The 20,713-nt window shown below is 42.7% G+C and overlaps 2 protein-coding genes across 4 annotated transcripts in view; one reads left to right on the top strand and one right to left on the bottom strand.

Annotated features, from left to right (window-relative positions):
• UBE2K (ubiquitin conjugating enzyme E2 K) overlaps nt 1–13,616 on the bottom strand; it is a 49,876-nt gene extending 36,260 nt beyond the window's left edge. Inside the window, exon 1 of one of the 3 annotated variants that reach the window (XM_087735805.1) lies at nt 13,169–13,616. In XM_087735805.1, the coding sequence (XP_087591931.1) occupies nt 13,169–13,343 (175 nt within the window). In that variant the 5' untranslated portion in view covers nt 13,344–13,616. The remainder of the gene's footprint in view (nt 1–13,168) is intronic. The other 2 variants (XM_087735806.1, XM_087735807.1) reach the window with 2 other exon arrangements.
• A 429-nt stretch (nt 13,617–14,045) lies between these two features.
• The window catches only part of SMIM14 (small integral membrane protein 14), a 55,705-nt gene continuing 49,037 nt past the window's right edge, over nt 14,046–20,713 (top strand). The window contains exons 1-2 of the mRNA XM_087735810.1: nt 14,046–14,204; nt 14,307–14,387. The gene's annotated coding sequence lies outside the window, so the exon portion shown is untranslated. The remainder of the gene's footprint in view (nt 14,205–14,306; nt 14,388–20,713) is intronic.

Genomic DNA, 20,713 nt, shown 5'->3' with positions numbered 1-20,713 from the left:
CTCACTGTATTCACATGTATTTTCTAGAGTTATGCCCGTTTTAGTAAAAATATGTGAGATTATTTTTGCATACTAATTTTTTTCATTTACTGATCAATATACTATGTTACTAATATATAACTTGTGTTTTAATATATCTAAGGAGCTACAAATATGAATACTGTGTGAATTCTGTAGTACTGGTAATAGACCCACTGCTTTACTTTTTAAATGCATCTTGATAAGAGTCTCTAATAAAACAACTTAACAAGAGACTAAACCTGTGCCAGCCTTAAAATTCTGTATTATTACATGTGTTTACATACAAGAACAATACTGAGCGGGACTTTTTTTTCCTGTCAGAACACAAAACATCTCAAATACTAAAAATGTCTTCATTTTGCAAGAGTTAGACCTGGAGCATCACCTAGTAAAACTTTTTTTATTTAAGGTATCTAAAGACCTATTCTTGCTAATGTTCGGCTGTTAAAACATCATTCTACCAAAAAATGTAAGAGACTGTACTTCCACAGCAACTTAAGCTAGTCTAACAGCTGCCAAGGTCCTAGTTTCCTCCTGGTCCCAGTAAAACTAATGTAAAGGGGGGGGGGGGGGGCCAGGATTTTGTGCAAGTGTTCATACGACTGCACAGCAAACATCTGAATTAAAGTAAGAGCGCTCTTCCATTTTAACCCAACTCCTTGATTTGATTCACCACAAACACTGCAAGTAAGAGAAGGAGCAAAAAAGTGGGAAGAGGAGACCAGGCTGCAGGAGGAATGTGACACTGCTTCTTGGTACTGCCTTAGGACAACTTAAAAGGATTTTGAAATTTCAGCTCTAGTGTCTATCTAAACTATTTCTGACAAAATCATTGCGTCAGTCCCAGAGGTGTAACTGACACACACAGCTATGCTGGCATCAGCCCTAAGTGCAGTTATACAATCATTGCTTGTCTCACTAAGGGGTAGTGTGGTTAAGCTGGTAAAGCTATGCCATGAAAGCTGTGTACCTAACAGAATACTTACACCCCGTCCTGGTGTAAGGGCCCCTACACGGTCATAGGCTATGTCTAACTACGCAAGATATTTACAGTACCTAGGAGCATTAAACATGGGCAGGAGTTCCCCGAACCTAATCTGAGTGCCACTGAGATACTCAGCATCAGAATGGGCACAGTGCAAGGGACTCCTGGTCTGGATAACCCTGTTCAGGAAAGCCTAAATGAACAAGCAATTTTGCAGGAACGCAAGATGCATTTTCCTTATCTTTTTATGCACAGTTCTGTCTTTGATGCAAAACAAGTGAAAAACCCTGAAGATAAAGTATGCTTTAATAATCAGTTTGAACCATACTTGGAATTAGTCATTCTATAAACACACAAAACCATTTGATGCAAATTCTGCAGTCAATTCTGTAAGTCTACCCTACTTAGGTTGCCAGTAATTCTACATATAAAGGAATCACAGGATTCAGCTCATTTTAAATCGATTATGCTAATTCACTCACAGTCCCCGAGCTTGAAGACTTGCAGAAATAGCTCAGAACACTTTTTCTGTACTAGCTTCCCACATGGACACCCTTATTCCAAAGTGGAAGGGCTTAACTAAACATCATGAAGGCTCTAAGAGTGTCCAGAAAGGGAGCAAATACAACACAGCTACCATGATTTCCATCTGTATATGCTACCTTATTTCACCATAGCCTCCTGTACTTAAACACATCCTAACACACCAAAAACTTAAAAAGGCTTTCTCACAGTTCACTTTCAGCTAAAAATAAAAAGCGATGTATATTCGGCTTGAACTAAACTACCTATTTAAGTAAAACATGGACTAATGCATTTGTGGGTTTGGTGTTCCCCCCCCCCAACTTCATAAAAAACCTGTACAAACATATTTTAGAATCTGAAGGCATGTCACCTTAAACTTTGATTTTCTAAAGTAACCAGACTTATAGAACCATTAGTCTTCCATTTCCCAATGAACCGTTGATCTTACTGACTAATAACAAATAGAAATGATGAAATAATGAACACAAATTAGTTTCCTGTGTGTCTTGTAACAACAGACAAAGGCAGACAGGATAGCCCCTGTTAGCATCCCCAGAGAAGAATGATACACAGTATGAGCTCAGCTCTCTTAGACATAAGCATAGCCAAACTGGAGTTAGACCATATGACTGACTGAGTTTTATGGTGTCCAATAAAGCATAAGTGCTGAATGAAGCTTCTTCTAAGAGTAGCCAGGGATATTTCACATCGCTCTCCTGTGCGGACACTTTGAAGACTAGAAAGGAGCAATCCATGGCCTTCGTACAATTCCGTTACAATATACTAGAATAACAGACACAGATCTGGTCCTCAAACAAGGTTATTTTTGCTGCTCACAGAGGTACTTTATTTATTATGCAGATACTATTTTATGGAATACTCATGGCAAGCACATTCAAGTGCTCCCAATTCAAATATTACAAGTATTAACACTGACACAATCTTAAGGGAAAATGCTAGATAAGTCAGGAGCGCAAAAGTGGACTACATCCCTAGAGTGCCTTACAGAATACTATTTCTCAAAATTCACACTCTTTGCCATAAAAGAACTAAATTGCTTATTTTCTTTATCTACATTGCAGCAAAGTTCTACCTAGTTTGTCAGAGACAAAAAGATAGTCTGCATATTAATGATCCAGTTTAACCAAAAGCATTTTCTCAATTTAATACCAGCAGCAATTATTAGTGTAAAAGTGATGTAGTAATGACAACAATCCTTACTAGGATTATGAAACAAGATAGAAACCGTTTAACAGGTGAATAATTTAAGAACTACACTAAGTACTTGCACTAGTTGAACAAGTTTAATGCAACTGAAAGACCATTAGACAACTCAGGACTGGACTGTTAACCAGCACTTTCTTGCAGTTTATAGTTACACAAATCTACTATGATAAAACTCTAAATTTATTTAAAGTTCATACTGAGTAAAGTGAACTAACCTTAGGACTCGTACACTTCTTTCCTATTAAAGCCAAACTCCTGGAAACAAGCACAGAAGAATGAATGGGAGACTGGGAAGGTTAAAGGATTGGGTAATTCCTACTCTCCCTTAGGTCCACGAAGAGTTGTGGTCAGAAGGTACCATCTGGTAGCCGCAGCCTAACCCCTAATCCTAAACTGACTAACCCAGTCCTGTAACCAGTGACTGCTCTCTTTCCTCAAGTTTTTAAGAGATTACCAAAGACAACCAAATGAGCCTGACTCCAGTGGAGACCAAGTTTTTTCTGTTTTCCACTTACTCCCAAAATCTTTAGGATTCTGCCAACTGACATGTAGACCATTCACTAGAAATCTGGACTCAACTGGATACATGTTAACATGAAAAAATGCCACTAACTGAACACAGAAACAAGCAACAGATCTTGCCTTCCCTGCACAAATACTCCCACTACCAATACTTGGCCAACTCATAGGTCTGGTCAAATGATCACTAACATTATATGTTAAGTATTTTGAATCACGTATTTAAGTAATATTTATAATACTAGTGCTTATTAGTATCTATGTAATACTGATCTTAAAAGTGCAATGGTATTATATTCATAGAACTTGAAAACCAGCTACATGGTTCCGATAAACAGGCATAAAACTACAAGTAAACTAATAATTCAGAAAGATCACCTTAGAAGTGAGAATAATAAGCAGTTTTCTTAAAATTTCACAGTAAATGCATTTTGTTCTGAGCCAACTATTCTTTAGTTATGTCATGGTTTAACCTGGCAGGCAGCTAACCACCACACAGCCATTCGCTTGCTCCCCCCCAATGGGATGGGGGAGAGAACTGGAAAAAAGGTAAAACTTGTGGGCTGAGATAAATACAATTTAATAGGACAGAAAAGAAAGGGTAAATAATAATAATAATAATGATAAAAGAATATATAAAACAAGTGATGCACAATGCAATTGCTCACCACCCGCTGACCAGCTTCCAATACAGTCAGCTGTTGGGATCCCCCTGTCACTCCAAAAATACCGATGGGTTCTGCCCCTTTATAGCTCGAGGGCATTAGAGTACGCTGTGCACAAGTGTCCACTAGAGCCTTATACTCCTGTGGGGCTGATGTGCCAGGCCATCGAATCCACACAGTCCAGTAAACTGGTTGTCCCTCTCCTCCACCTGGCTGGAGGCAGGGCCCCTCTAGTCCTGGTCGTAGTATTCGCTACTCCTTGTAAATACGAATCATAAGTCCCTTCATTAAGATCACAAGTGAGATCAGCCCTTCTACTCTGTCTGGGGAACTGCCCACTGGAACCTGGAGCAGCCATTTTCCTGGAAGAACCCCTTCTGTGATTGTTTTTCTTTGTAACTCACATACCTGTGCCTGGTCAAGGTAAGTTTTCCATCGCACTTCCTCATGTCCTCTCCGTGGTCATGCAGCTAAAAACAGAGGGTGGCCCATGGTGTGTATCCACTATATCCCCTCTCCTGAGCAGAGGGATGCTTATTCCTGATAGCTGAGATACTGGCCCATACAGGTGTGATATAGGACATATCCTCTTTGAGTTGCTGGAACTCCCAGGACAGTTTTTCCACAGCTGAGACGCAGGCCGCAAGGAAGAAGAGAGACTTTCTTTGTATTGCCAGAGTTGGCCAGCCAATTCATCCACCGTTTGTCCCTCTCCATCTTTCCAGGTCATTACTGCCAGTGAGCTGGCAAATGACGATGGTGCACTCCATACAAACTTTTGCCACGTGGGTTGTGTGCATCTGACTTCATCCGGATCTTTGGATAACTGCTCATTGTCCAGGTCATCATAAATCACCTCCAGCATGGCTAATTCCCTCAGGTACTGGATACCTCTCTCCATGGTGGTCCACTTGCCTGGGTGACACATAACATCTTCCTTGAAGGGATACCCTTCCTTTATGCCTGACAGGAGTCGCCTCCAGAGGCTGAGGGCTTGTGCCCCTTTTCCAATCACTTTGTCAATGCCCTCTTCCCTAGAAAGGGATCCCAGCTGCTTGGCTTCCCTACCCTCTAATTCCAAGCTACTGGTCCCATTATCCCAGCATCAGAGCAGCCAGGTGACAATGTGCTCACCTGGATGACAGCGGAAATCTTCTTGCATATCTCACAGCTCACTCAGGGATAGGGATCGGGTGGCTACCGTCTCATAAATGAGTTCTGTCTCTTCTTCCCCCTCTTTCATGACGGCCCTGCTTCAGAGTAGCCTGCCTTGTCTACTCCTTCCTCCTTCCCCTTCTTGGTAGGAGTTTCTTTCCTTGCTGAACGAGTGACTTTCACATCCAGTATTTCTTCTTGTGTATAGGGGTGACTGATACAGGCACGGGTTGGTTCTCTGGTTCAGCTGCAGTGCCTGCCGCTGCAGTTGGAGTAGCCGCAGTGCCTGTCTCTGTTGTCAGATCAAGAGACCTTCTCTTCCCCTTGAGGGTATGGAATAGTGTTGAACAGGGCTCCATAGACACAGGCCAGGCCCAAGCACGTTCCAGTGATTTGTGTCTCTGGAATTTCCAGGGTGACAGCATACTTTTTCCAAGTATTTTACTAGTTTTTCAGGGTTCTGCACTTGTTCAGGGGTGAAGTTCCAAAGCGGTGGAGGTACCCACCGTCCTGGGTACTTGCCCATACTATCCCACACACCCTGCCACTCATCCAGCCTCGGGGCAGATCTCTGGGTGGTCTTCTTAAATAATTGTTTAACCTTAAATAAGATCTGAAACACATTCAGGAGACACAGCAATAGGAACATGCTGGTTTGAACACCCCAAGGATATCCAAAATTCTCAAGAGCTATTGTAACTAGCCTGGAGGAGAAGGGGAAGGGGAAGGAGCAGGGCAAAGTGTCCCGCTTTGTCTCCCTGAGGAGAAAAGGTAAAGAGTGTAACCATTAATAGTTTCCGAGAGATGGGTCCCAAAGCACGAAGATGACGGCAATGCTGAGTACAAATACCAGATTAGCCTCAGGACCAGTAATTTTATCATATCATAAGCCAGTGTTACCCAGTACAGCAAAATGATAGCCTTAATCCAGGCCCCAGAGGTGATCAACAGCACAAGACGGAACACATACAGCAAGTAAGGTGTTACATAGCACAGCTCTGAGAACAAACACAACAGCTCTGAGAGCACATAAATCAACATTGCAACCAGTAACTATTAATCTAACAATAAATGCTTATAACGAATTTGTTTTAACACACTGGTCAGTTCTGTCATTATCTCAACCCTTCGAGCCCCACACTGGGCACCAAAAAGGACTCGTGGTTTAACCCGGCAGGCAGCTAACAACCACACAGCCATTCGCTCGCTTCCCCCCCGCCCCGTGGGATGGGGGAGAGAACTGAAAAAAAGGTACAACTCGTGGGCTGAGATAAGTACAATTTAATAAGACAGAAAAGAAAGGGTAAATAATAATAATGATAAAAGAATACACAAAACAAATGATACACAATGCAATTGCTCACCACCTGCTGACCAATGCTCAGCCAGTTCCTGAGCAGCAGCCCTGCCCCTCCCCAGCCAACCCCTCCAGTTTTTTGTTCAGCATGACATCATATGGTATGGAATTGCCCTTTGGCCAGCTTGGGTCAGCTGTCCTGGCTGTGTCCCCTCCCAGCTTCTTGTGCACCTCCAGCCTCCTCACTGGCAGGGCTGTATGAGAAGCTGAAAGGTCCTTGACTTAGCGTAAGCACTGCTCAGCAACGACTAAAACATCAGTGTGTTATCAACATTATTCTCATCCTAACTCCAAAACACAGCACTATACCAGCTGCTAGGAAGAAAATTAACTCTATCCCAGCTGAAATCAGGACAAGTTACCAAAAAAAGTTACTTATGGACAAACTCATTTGAAGGCAAAGATCTACAGATCCATTCTGCATTATTTTCCAGTACAAACTGGAAGATATAACCAAACACACCACAGGTAGAATTAAGGAAACCAAAGATGCACAGTGGCATTTCAGCATCCTTTTTATGTACTTATAGGCAACAGGTCTAAACTTTGTCTTGCCTAAAATCATAGGCATGGCTTGAAATACACAGTAGAAAAATTCTTTTTGGCAACGTACAAAGGATATCACAAGCAACTATTTAAAAGTTAAGATGATCTTCACATTTCAGAGAAATGCAGCTTAAAGAAGCATTATGGATCTCATATCTGTTCTACCTTCAGGGTTCCACCCCAGAACTTGTTCAACCTAAAAACCCTGACAGCTTTGCATCTACCAGAAAAACCCGGCCTCTGATTTGAAGAGGATTCATTATTGTCTTACAATTGTGTAAACTTCTGAACTAAAAAGAAAAAGTCTACTTTAAAATTCTTCAACTTGTTTACAGGGTAAAGTTTTACAAGGTGTGGCAACAGAGTTGGAGCCTCTGGCTGTATGTTTTCTTTCACAAACAGAAAAAACGAAGTAACTAAAAACCAAACTCATACTAGAAATATAGAATCATGTAGGAAGAGACACCTGGGTGGCCTCTAGTCCTACCTCTTGCTCAAAGCGGGTCCAATGAGAGCAGGTTCCTCAAGAACTTCTTGAGTTTTGAACATCTCCAAGGACAGAGATTCCACAATCTCGCTGGTCAATCTGTTTAAATGTTTGACTACTATCATGGTAATTTTTTTTTCCCAGTGTCCAGTCAGAATTTCCCATGTTCCAGCTTGTGTCTGTTGCCTCTCATCCTATCCCTGCGCACTTCTGAGACAAGTCTTGTTCTTCTCCAGAGCCCCTCATTAGGCCTTTGTGGATAACAGGAAGATGTCCTTTTGAACAGTTCTCTCAACAACATCAGTTCTCTCACCCCCTCCTCGCACATCATGTGCTCCAGCCCCTTAACCACCTTGATGGTTTTCTGCTGGGCTCCAGTATACCAAGGTTCTAGAAGCTTCTCACAGAAGCCACCCCTATAGCCCACCCCACTACCAAAACCTTGCCACACAAAGCCAATACCATGTCCTAAACCAGAAAGCCCCAAACTGGACACAGGACACCAGATATGGTCTCATAAGCAAGGAATAGAGGTGAAGAATCACTTCTCACAGCCCACAGACCACATTCTTGCTAATGCAACCCAGTACATGGTTGGGCTTCTTTGCCACAAAAGCACTGCTGAATCATGTTCAGCTTGCTCTCCACTACACTAGGTCATGCAGGTCTTTTTCTTTGTTTCCAGTCAGTCTCCAGTCTGTACGTACTGATGCATGGCGTTATTTCCTCCCAAATACGGGACTTGGTACCTATCTCTGTCGAGCTTCAAAAGGTTCCTGTCAGCCCATTCGTTTCTCCAGCCTACTAAAATCACTTTGCATAGCACCCCTGAGCTCCAATGCACTGACATCCACCACCACCACCACTTTTTCATCATATGCAAGCCTTCTGAGAGGCTGAATAGAGACTGTCACCAATATAATAATGCCAGTTTAAAGTTCTCATCTTTACACCTTTTTTAACTTTATGCCATATAATTAACTAGGCACACTCTAGCTTTATTCACACAAACAGTCCCACTGCATTCACTAAACCTCTACTGACTTCAATGAGACTATTCTCACAAATCAAAAGTTAAGCATATGTATTAGCAGAAAATGGACACTGTTTAAAAAAAATCTGTTGCTGATTCAGGAGCCATAATAGAAGACATCTTATTCTTATATACCTGCATTGGTTCTGCATGATAAATGGGAAGAAAAACAAGCAACCACAATTTCCAACAGGCCCTTTCCAACACTAAAGCACAATTACTCCTAAAAGTTTCCATCTTAGTGAATTTAACTTCCAGCACCCAAGACTGCCCAAATGTAAACAAACGAAAGTAATGAAGTTTTTCTGAGACTGAAGATTAAATGCTTATGGTTTTTCCAAATAGCAAGAAAATTTCAGAGATGCCACTTCGCATCTTACTATGAACTGACACAAATCACAAGACCACTAAAGGCAGTGATAAAAGCAAACACCAGAGCTACTCGCTAGAACTCTAAAAGCCTAAGAAGGGACATGGTATGGCAGACTACCGTTACCTTTCCCTTCTCCCTTTCTCCTGTAAATAACAAAAATACATAGTGGACTCCAAAACAAATACCCACTTCCTTCTTGGAAATGAAGTACTTCAAATTTTGCCATTAGCCTACTGTCTCTGCTTGAACGCTATTTTGGATTCAAGCAAGTTACAAATTTTAACTGCTACTTCAGATACCTGCTCATGCAGCTATTCATATTCTGTAACTGCAGTTGAGTTTACTTTATTCTCAGCTCTATCTGGGTTTACCTCCCATGCAGATAAACCCCTGCCTCTTGATATTCGTAAGAGAAGAACATTTTGTGGCAGAGACACCAGCAACTCTCTTCTTGCTACGAGGAAGCTATGTTTCCCAATGTGTTACCTTCAGTACCAGCATAGTGGTTTCACTGTAAGGTATCTATTAGCCTCTGACTTACAGATGGCCAGAAAACACCTTACATTTCTACATGATAAAAGGAACTGGGTGGCAAATTAAACATTGAATCCTTCAATGCTAGTATAACATAATTTCTTTAAAGCGTAACACCAATGCTCTATTAAAATAGGAAAACAAGTCACACGTCGTTTAACATACCTGATGAACTACAACCACTTCTCAGCATCAGTCTTTAAGTGACCACAAGATTTTTCAACGTTTCTATTCATTGTTAAATGCCAGACAGATTCTTCCTCCCATAAGATAGCTGCTTATAAACAGAAAGCAGGTAAGGATTTGGCTACCTACTGCAGGATTCCAGTAACTCTATTCTGAAATAATACCAGCTAAACTTCACCAAAGCCTTCTCCCACTTATCAGAAGTGGGATACTATTCTCCCCCCACCTATTTATTGGTTTCTCCATCATGCTGCAGCCTCACACTTCTGTTCAAAATATGTTTCACGGCTTTAGAATTTCAGCCCATAAAATCCAACAAGATAACAGACTAATGAAATGATGAAACCAGAAAAGAGATAAAGTTGAACGACTGATGCCTTGCCTAGACTAGGATTTGGAGTATGATATGATTTAATGTACTGCTTACTAATTTTAGAATTTTAATACAAGCATAGTACAGTACCCTTAACACATATTTAACCAGTCAAGTTACTACCTAGACTAACTTAACAGCTTCATCTTTGTTAAAGATGCAGTACCTCATCTACCTTCGAATTTTAAAGCTCTTTCCACACACAAAGGTAAAAAGTTTTATTTAAATCATACTTTGGAGAGCACCCCTGACAAAGAAATTGTTGTTAGTTTCATCTACTTAATTCAAATATTAAAGAGATGCAAAGTTACAAGGATCTCTCTTCAATACACAATATCCCATTTCTTAAGTTAATGGGTAGGGCTCATAACAAAACTAGAAATAATAAAGCTAGCAGAGCAAAAATGTTTCTGCTGCTCAAGTGTGAAAAGACTTCAAATGTTTTTTTCAAAATACACAAGAAGCCCCAGACTCAACTTAAAAAAATTAAAAATCCTTCATCTCTTATCTATAAACCAGAGAGCAAGATAGTCTAAAATTCACATTCTAATGACTTCCCAGAAATGCCATTTAAGTCAGAGAAACAGAAAGCACTAAGTAATATTAAAAGTATATTTAGTCATATGAATAGCAAAGATCCCTAGCATCCTTGTCTAAGGATCCATAGATCCTTCAATATGGCAAGGATAAACACACTTTTCAGAACTCTTTCTTCAGTGATATTTAGAAGCGAGATATGGTGCTTCCAATACATACTTCAACTGCAGAAGGAACTAATTGCCACCCAGCTGCTCCCTTTTAAAAACATTTCTGGTTCCACCACTCTATTTCAGCCCAAAGGTGAGTACTAGAAGAAGACAGAGAACAAACTTCCCATGTACTGTTTCCAAGTGTGCCTGCCTCCTCCCCCAGGCACTGGTGCTCATACTGCATCTGCCAGGAAAGAGGGGGGCTGCCCTTCATGTTCAGGTGTAGCTCAAAGCATCAAATCAAGAATAATTTAAGTGCAGATAATGTGAGCCACCTTGCCCCCACAGAGGGACTTAAAACATCTAAATAACAAATTTAGCATCACCATTCATGAAAAAAGTTGTGTGGGTTTTTTTTAAGAAACAAGGTTTAATAATCATTTTAGTACACAAATCACATACAAAACATTTTTTTTCCCTCTGTGACTTGCAGTATTTAGCTATACCTCCATTCACCATCTCACTCCATATGTTTTCATGCTCAGTGGTACTGACACCATAGTTTGACTGCCTTTGAATGCACAAACATTCACAAAAAACTTTGCTTGCAACTTAGACAACCATTAAGTAATGCTGAAATTTTGCATTCAAGACAGGGGAGTTAGTATATTCTGTAAACAGCAATTTTATGAATACTGCTATATCAGTGTAACACGCATACGTAGCTTGCTAATGGCAGGAAAAAGAAGAAATATCAAACCCTTCTGTATTGTAATTTTAAAATTCCATAATTTTCGTTTCATAAGAGTTGTGGTCTTATTTCTGGGAAGCTCTAGGCAGCTTAAAGGCTATCTCATAATATTATTTATTTCCAACATTCTGTACTGAGCCCTTCAATGCACAGACTAAAACAGGAATAGTGAAAAATGTGCTTACTAGATCCAACCTTTACAGGAAGAAAATTTAGCATGGATCTCCCCCAAAACCTAAGTAAGTTTAGATTTCTTTTTCCTATGTAAAGCAAAGGGAAAGGGTCTTGAAGCCTTTAGACAGCACTTTCAAATAAAGACTTCTTTGTTCCCACAATATCAGCTGGTTATATGGGGTACAAGGTCTAGATTTTCTAGCTTTGATATAAAGGTACCCACCTAGAAATTTCTCCTAGTTTACATGCAATTCTGTATTTGCTGGTGAAATCAGCCTGGGCTCTGAAGGCAGCTGTAAAACAAGGCCCTTACATTTTTCTAGGGGCTAGTTCAAGCTGCATAGCAACACTTAAATTAAAAGAACATCAACTACTGCTACCCTAAACACGTTTTCCTTAAGTCATTAGTATCTTTCAAAAATTATCCTCTTGATTTTTTCCTCCGTGAATATGTCCAGATTTCTCAAACACCAGCTTTAAGAGTTACATACTCACATTAATATTTCACAAGCATCTAACCTGCAACATCATCCCAAGTAGGACGACAATGACGACACAACCATTAAAACCTAGCTGGCTGACGTCCACCAACTCAGAGAGAGAGAGCAAAAGCTGTACAGATGCAACCCTGCAAACGCTGCTATGTATTCCCCCACACTGATCAGAACTTCTTTAACGTGCCCTGAAAGCAGTCAGCTTCTCCTACGGACCACCACATACCTCAGAACATACTGTTCAGGAAAAGAGGTAACGTGATTGAAATGAGCAAGGCTTTAAAAGCATCCACCTGAAGGTGAGTAAGCCTGCGGTGGGATAAAGGGAGTTCTGTATTAAAGTAACCTAAATAAATAGGCATTTACTTGCAACACTTTAAAAAAAAAAAAAACAAGTTAGGACCATACCCTGCGGCCTCAGGCAGGGGCTGACCAGCGGGGTGAGTTGAGGGGGACGTGTGAGGCCCGGCTCCCCCCACCTCGGCCTCCCCGACTCCCTCCATCGCCTGCCGGCCCGCAGGCAGCAGCCTCTCCCGGCGGAGCGGCGCGTGGGCCTGCCCGCGCGCGGGCGGCGGCACCCAGGCGCGTGCGGGGGGACGCGGGAGGGCGCGGGCCGGGGGCGCCCCGCGCCGGGCAGGCCCCGCCCCGCCGCCTCCGGCCTGGCAGCGCGCTCCCGGGCATCGGCCGCGGGGACCCTGGCCGGGGGGCGGCCGGCCTCCCCGGGCCGCGCCCCCCGCCGCCGCCGCCGCCGCCGCCACACTTCCTGCGCCCGGCCCGCCGGCCCCGCTCCCCCCTCGGGCCGCCGGCGGCTCCCGCTGGGGGAGGGGCTCCGCGGCCCCCTGCTCCCCCCTCCCGGCGGCTGGCGGGTCCCGTCTCCCCGGGAATCGCCATTCCCCTCCCCGAGGCCGTGGGACGGGCCCACCCCCAGCGCGGGGAGGTGGGGCCGAGGGGGAAGCGGGGTCCCCGCGCAGGCCGGCGGGGCGCCCGCAGCTTCCCCCGCTGCCCGCACTCACAGACACAGACACGGGGAAGGGTGGCGGCGGCGCGCCGGCGGGAGGGGGGAGCGGCTCTGACCTCCTCGCTCTTCAGCACCTCCTTGAACTCCCGCTTGATCCTCTGCACCGCGATGTTGGCCATCTCCGCAGCGGGCACCCACTCGCCGCCGCCTCCGAGCCGGGCCCAGCGAGCTCCGCCGCCGCTCTCGCTGGATAACTCCCGGCCCCACCAAAATGGCGCCGGCGCCGAGCATGCGCGCTAGGGCACCCGGCTCTGCCGCCGCCGCTCAGGAGGGGCCGCCGTGTGCGCGGAGCGGAGCGGGCACCGGGGCTCCCCGACGGTGGGGGCCGAGCGCTGGCCGGCGGGGGCGGCGGCATGCGCGCCCGGCCTCCTCCTCTCCGCTGCCCCCGAGGGAAGGATGCCACCGCCTCCTCAGGAGGCGCGGGCGTTTCGCCCCGGGAGACGCCTGTCTGCCGCCGCTCGCCGTGTCACGGGCCGGGCGGGCTCCCGGCGGCACCTGGCGAGAGTGTGAGGAGAAACCTGTGCAGGCAGGGCCCTGCCGCGGGCGGGCCGGCCCCGGGGCAGCGTTAGGGCGGTTGTGTTGTCATGGCTCCCGCCGCGGGCAGCGCGGCCCTCCCGGCCTCCCCGGCCCGGCCTGGTGCCCGCAGCGCGCCGCAGCGGGGAGCCCTGAGGCAGCGGCCCGGGGAAGGGGGTGCAGGGGTGCCCTCGGGAGGGCTGAGCCGGCGGCTGGGCTGGGCCGGGGGGGGTCCGAGGCAGCAGGGGAGAAGTCTGAGGCGTCCCTGAGGGAACAGCTGGCTCACGGAGCAGCTGACGTGTCTTCTGGTGAAGCCCCGAGCAGAAGTAACCGGGGGGGGGGGGGGGGGGCGTTCACAGGCCTTGAGAATCTGCTCAACCTGCCCATACAGCAGCTCCCATCTATTTTTTTTCCCCTTATGCTCGCCGGAGAGAACTGCAGTTCCTTACACATCTCTCTCCTGGCCCAGCTCCCTGCCCGCTTCCCACCCTCGCCCTTCCCTTGGAGACGCTGCTGCCTCCTCACACGGGACCGGGGGGGACTTGCAGGCCCAGCAGCAGCCAACTCGGAGGAGGCAGCGTAAGGAACTGTTTCTTTTTATGGATTCTGCTACAAGATTTTAAAAGTGGAGTGAAAGGTGAACATCAGTCCTGTCTAATGGACTGTTACATTTTATTGCAGAAGCAAACGCGGCAAGCCACAGATGTTGCTCTGTCTAGAAAACTGAAATGGGATACCAGTAACCATCCCTGCTAGCCTGAGGTACGCAAAATACGGTACGGTATGGAAGAGCATAGTTAGATTTTCAGAGGGGAACATGACATTGCATTTACAACTGTTGTTTATTCAGGAACTGGAGGCTTTCAAGACATTAAGGTCTAAAGAAAGATTTTATAGTGCCTCCTCTTAACGGTGCAGTGCAGGACAATGTACAGCATAGACATTTATCTCAACAAATGTCTACTTCTGGTATGGCTGCCATCTGCAAGTGCTGTTTATTTATCTCCATTAGTATACACAGCATTTTGACTATTATATGCACAATAAAAAAAGTATAGGCCCAACTGGTAAAAAAAAAAATCTGGCAACTATATACAGATGCATATAGTCCTTTTTCTGTGTATGTTTACTTTTCCCCTGTGGTTTGACTGGAAAAAGTCCATTTTCCTGCAAGAATGTTGTACCATGTGCATCGAATTAGGTCTTCTTCAGACCAAAACTTGTTTTTACTGCACTACACAATGCAGTTTTTCAGCTGAAGTTTTCAGTACCTTTTTGAGAAGGACCATTTTGCATTAGGCCTGATTTCTTTCTAATGACTTCTAGTGTGATCTCGGGCCTTCATCTTCAGAATAATTTAGACATCTAAGTTCCACTGATGTGTCTTAAGTTCCTTTTGAGGAGGTAGGCTGTGGCTTCTCTGTGCCTTCTCTATGCCTTAGGCTCTCCCCTGTAAAATAAGGGTAATAACTCTTCTCTGCCTCTTAGACCTCATAGGTGAATGTTAGGTTTATGGTGTGCTGAGCTCCTATTGACTACTATAGACAAAAATTATGAAGGTAGTACATAAAATCTCCGGGTTAAATGCTTCATGTCTTTTCAGACAGCTCATAGAAAGAAGCCAAGCTTCTAATATTCAGATTTTGCTCTGAATGGAGTGGAAAACATGACCTTTATCAAGTGTCAGAATCCTTTGTCTTCCTGTGAGTATGCTTGTATGTTACAGGTAGCAGGCATCCAGTAACAGCCACAGTAAAGGGCAATGATTTTGCCTGGTTTGTATCTAGGTTCATTTTCATGTGCTCATTTGGATTACAAATGTCAGTCTGTTACTGCAAAAAGCAAATCAAATTAATATGAATTACTGTATCTCTTTTCCTTAGTATACCCCACTCCTTTCCCTTGTCCTTAAATAGGCGTCTTTCACTTACCTCACAGCTGTTTCATATTCACCATATACTCTGTTAATTTTCGCTTTGGTAAAAGATAGATATAGAAAGGCTTTTTGGGGGGTAGAACAGAGTAGTGGTGAGTTTTGCCAGGATTAAAATACTGCATAAAAATCAGTACCTTATGTAATCAGCATGCTGGGGTTATCATTGTATACCTCCTATAGTGTTTTACGCTTTACTGTAGTTTACTGTTTTACAGAAGACTCTACAGGGTTTTAGGCCAGAACAGGAACATAGACTAGCAGTCTTTGAATGGCTGTTTTTGGTTTGGTTTGGTTTAGGGTTTGTTTGGGGTTTTTTTTGTGAAATAAGAAAATGCTTAGAAAAAATTAGAACATAGCCTCTTTCTGTGATTTCAGTCACTTCCATGTCTGACTTCATAATATATTCTATAGTATGTTGATAATACAGCCCTGTGTCTATCCTCTGAATTAAGTTGTCATTAGTCTTTCACCCTTAGAAAAATCCATACACAAAATGTAGAAGTGTAGTCCGTTGAAGACAGCTCACTTTTTGAATTACAACATTTTGGCGTTTATCTGATTTCAGGAGATAGTTCTTTCATTGATCCCATCATCAATTTAGCCTTATACCAAACAGTTCTTACAATAGCAGCTTTCACAAACTGGCTGCAAATTGGTCTATACTTTGCTCGTTGGTGGTGATCATAACTAAGAGAGCGTTGCTCGTAACTAATAGAGTGGGATATACAATCCTGGGTATCCGCTCATTGTTTAGTATGTTTGGCATCTTGCTTTGAAATACTTCTGGAAGTGGGAGTAGGAAATATGGTGTATTAAATGAAGTTCAAACTATTTAAGATTACTGCGGGGGGGAAAGTTTATGGGATCAGTGCCTATAAAGTAAGATGAGTGGTTGTAAGACCTCGGCCCAAGCTCTCAATATGGAAAGGCTGCCAATATTCATTAGCCAATGCTAGGACAACCAAACATCCTAAACACTGTATCACTTCCCATGTAATATGGGAAGTATTATCTATCCCTACAACCTATCTATAGGAAAACAATTCCCCACATTTTAATGGAAAAGTGGCTGTTGTTCATGCACAAATTGTGCGTGTTGGAGCCACTTGCTGTACATACAGTACAGTCACCGTGTGCATGGTTCATCTGTCTGGGACTATGGATGCCCCTCAGCCCCAATATACTGCCTGACTCCAAGATGCTTATGACAGCACTAAGTATGATTAAATTTCTTTTCTTCAAGTTAAGATTCTGGGTGATCTTTTTCTCATTTCCATACACTCCTAATTTTATTCTGTTCATATCAATAAGATATTTTTCTATCGGAATTTGGAATTATTGCAATTGTTCCCTGTGATTGGAAGAAAATGCCATTTTTGAAACTATAACTTTCCAGCATGCAACATTCTGTTCCTCTTTTGCGGCTTTGTGTCTTGCAGAACAAGACTTCCCCGGTCTTCATCTTGGCCTCTTTAGTTTAGAAAAATCAAAAATGCCAGGCTTGGTCTTCTCTCATTGTTGCTGGAGGATTTCTTATTGGAGGGGTGAGCTTTCTCAAGAGCTCTGTACATTGATTTCAAACACTGTAGAAACAGGTTGCAGCATATTTTTAATTCTTATTTTGTTTATTTCATGAGGCATCCATACGAGGATTAACTTTACAGGCTGTATTAGATTTAGATGGTATGCACCTTGCATTTAAATCTTCATATGCTTATTTATAATAATGCTTTATTTAAAAAGAATCAGCAACAAATAATATTCATAAAACTAGGTTATTTTTAAATTTAACCCTAATTTTCCACCAAACTTACAGCTCTCTTTCTGTCATCCCAGCTTTCAACAGAGAGGCCTGCATGCCAGAAGTTGTCTTTTTTATCTGCGTATCATTTAGCACATTTCAGAGACTATGAACATAAATTTAGCCTGCACGTTTATTGTCTGCCATATTGTGTTACTGTTGTGGCAGCGTCTAGATGACTCAACTCATGCCGAAGATCAGCTTTATCATAAAAATAACTAACTGGTTGTGCAAGTTGACCGAGTTTTAAGCTGTCATCTTAACTTTCCTGTTCCTCCTATACGTGTCCACGTCCGGTTGTGTGGACAGGTGTAAGAGTGCCCTCTCCCGGGTGGAACAGGGCAGATTGGCTTGCTCGTGTCCGACGGATCCCTCTGTTGGGGAGCTCTTTGCCTGACAAAGAGCTTCATGGCACTGCTACTGCCTTTTCCAATCTTCCCTGTAAAGGTGCTGAGGAAGAACTTGTAGGAGTTCGGCAGGCAGAAATGCTTAAAACAGTAGAACAGAAATTGTTTGGTGTTCCCAGTACAGAGAGGCGGTATTCACTCATGGTGTCAGCACTTTCCAAATTGTATTTTTAATGTCATTAGCAGCTTAAATATATATGCTTAAAAAGGCAGTAAGTGTACTAACTAAACATCAGAGTCATCTGAAGTAATTCAGTCTGAATTCATATGATGCAATTCATTTGACTTAGTGGAGTTAGATCGGAAATTAATTCAGCTATTGATTTTACATCAATCAATCTATGGCTTAAACAAGATTTAGCAAAGTTTTCATTAAATAATGCATGTGCAGAAATTTTTGGTAGTTTAGTAATAACACCCTGTTGTTCTTCACTTGTTAAGGGCTTTTATTAGAAACTGACAGGACACTCTGGACTTTTCATTAATTTGGTCGCCTAGCAATATCTGCTAAATTAATGTTACATCTGAACCTGATGTTTTAGGTTGGAAAACCTAGACACAAACAGCCCCAATGCTTTTAAGTTTGTTAGCAAAATTATGGCTTTTTTTTTAAACTTCTGCTTCTTTGTGGAGGAGTGGTTTTCAGCTGGTGGTAGATACATCTTGGGATCTAAGGGCCGTTTCTTGTGGGTTCATGAAAGGAAAAAAAAAAAAGAAGAAAAAAAAAAAGCGGGTTCAGCTATGAGGCAGTTCTTGTAATTCTGCAGAAGGTCCCAAGTTTATTAATATTCTTAATGAGCGGGCATCTACCTTGAAAAATTTGGCATCAGCAGACGGGCAAGTTGACCACAGGGAACTAAAAGCATTTCTTATAAAGGCAAAGGTGTAAAGCTATACTCCTTTCTTCCTATTACAAAAAGAAGATAGCAATCTTTTTGAGGGTCCTTTCAAAATGGAAGCAAGCTGGGAATACAGAAATAGATTTCACAACTTAACATGGCTATTATTACTAGTTTTATGAGTATTAGAGTTATAAGGGAAGAGAGGATTTGGCCAATAATATAAAGCATACAGTCACCATGCTATGTTGCTGGTATTTTGTTTTCCATTCAGAAACATTTTCTACCTTGAGTGAAGTATTTGTACCATTTTAAGCATTTCGTATTACCGTCTATTAATGTAATAACTTATAGTACATTATCAAATCTATGTAACTCTATTTAATTAGATATGGCAGTCTTCCTTTCATAGACAGGTACAAAAGGGACTTAAAGCTGCTTTAAAAGGGCAGGTAGACAGCTTTTCCTGGCCAGCTGGATATCATCCTCTCCTCGTGTCCTTAGGATTTGTGACTGAGTAACAGTCCCTGCTGTTTTAATAACTATAGGGGCTGAAATCAGATTCAGGCTGATGCTCAGGAAAGCTCCATTTCATAAATGTCATCAAGACTGAAGTATATAGGACCTTGAAGGTGGACACTTAAATTTGTTGTTCAGTGCAGTGGTAGCCAGGGAAGTACCTGAATCCAGCTGGAGAAGCATTAAAAATTGAATGAATATGGGAATCCAGAATAAATACAAAATAAAAACACTTTCTGTTAAAGTAAATTAAGTAAGTGCAGTCACAGCCTAATTGCACAGCATTGGTAGTGGTCTTTAACTGCCAAAATATTTTCATGTTCTTGAAAGTGTAGTTAAGCTAACTGCTGGAAAGCTCATTGTATACAAAGTGGTCCAACTGACAGCATGTAGATCTAATTTGGGTCTCAAAGATGCTTCCACCTGGCTTCCTGCCTTTTCGTTTCAGGAGACAGACAACACTTATTCAGGGAGTGTATGTTGCAAACTGTCCTCCTACATCACTGCCATGTCTTCTCAGGAGAAAAGGACGTGAGTGGACACCTTTTCCTCTTCATGTTTGTAACCTGAGACGTAGGGCCATCAATGCAGGCTTGCAAAGAGGTGTATGCAAAATGGAGATCAAACTCCTGCAGGCGATATTGTTATACACGTGGTCCCAACTCAAAAAGGTTTCCAGCTATAAGAGAATATGGATTAAAGATGTATGAATAACCACAATATAATACAAGAATATATGCAGTAAAATCAGAAATCTACTAGAAGCCAAACCACAGAGAGAGCATGCTCCAGTATACCTTGCATCATCAATTGTTACAAATCCCTTCAGTGGTCTCTCTGTTTTGTAAAGCACAAGACTTTTTAGGGATCCTGAAAGGTAAGAAAATATCATTCCTTTTAATAAAAAAGAAATCTGGAGCTCTTGCATTCAGCTGTTATTGCTTGATCTAGCAATTTCAGGATTCTGAGGCTTTTTTAAAATTCTAACTAGAATTTTAACTTATTTCTAATGATGGCCATCTTGCTAAACTACAGTATAATCTGTCATGACGGGCACCAGATCTATAACTGATGGAAGTCTTTTGGAACTGTCTACAATAAAAGTTTACAAAATAGTGAAGTTTGTCAGAGATCATCCAAAAAGAGCTCAACCATGACAGATGGGTAATTTATCAAGCTGTATTGCTGTTGATACCATCCTAAAATATCTGCATTTTGGAGACTAGAACAATTTTGTATCAGGAAAAAAAAAACTTTTCTATTGATCTTACTACAGTAGAATACTAATTTAGGCCTAAATCATTAAGTCTAAATCACTAGTCACTGACTGTTTAGACCACAGTCATGTAAAAAGTTAATTGAACTCCATTTGAAGTCATAGAAACTGGTAAGGACCAATTCAAGAACACAAATTAAGACAAGCTGATTCTGTTGTTTTCCTAATCTGATTGTCTCCCGTTCGGCCATGTGGCTAGCAAGAACATAGGATCTGGCAAGTTATTAGATGAGAAGTCAGGTTAAACAAACAAGGCTCAAATAGTGTCCTATCAAGTAATGTACAATTTCCCTGAACACAGCAGAAGTAA

Source organism: Nipponia nippon, unplaced genomic scaffold, assembly GCF_047370975.1.
Source record: "Nipponia nippon isolate SJK-2023a ecotype South Korea unplaced genomic scaffold, ASM4737097v1 scaffold_6, whole genome shotgun sequence".
Taxonomy (NCBI): domain Eukaryota; kingdom Metazoa; phylum Chordata; class Aves; order Pelecaniformes; family Threskiornithidae; genus Nipponia; species Nipponia nippon.
Note: the sequence above shows the minus strand (reverse complement) of the source record. Positions and strands in the feature narration are given on the sequence as shown.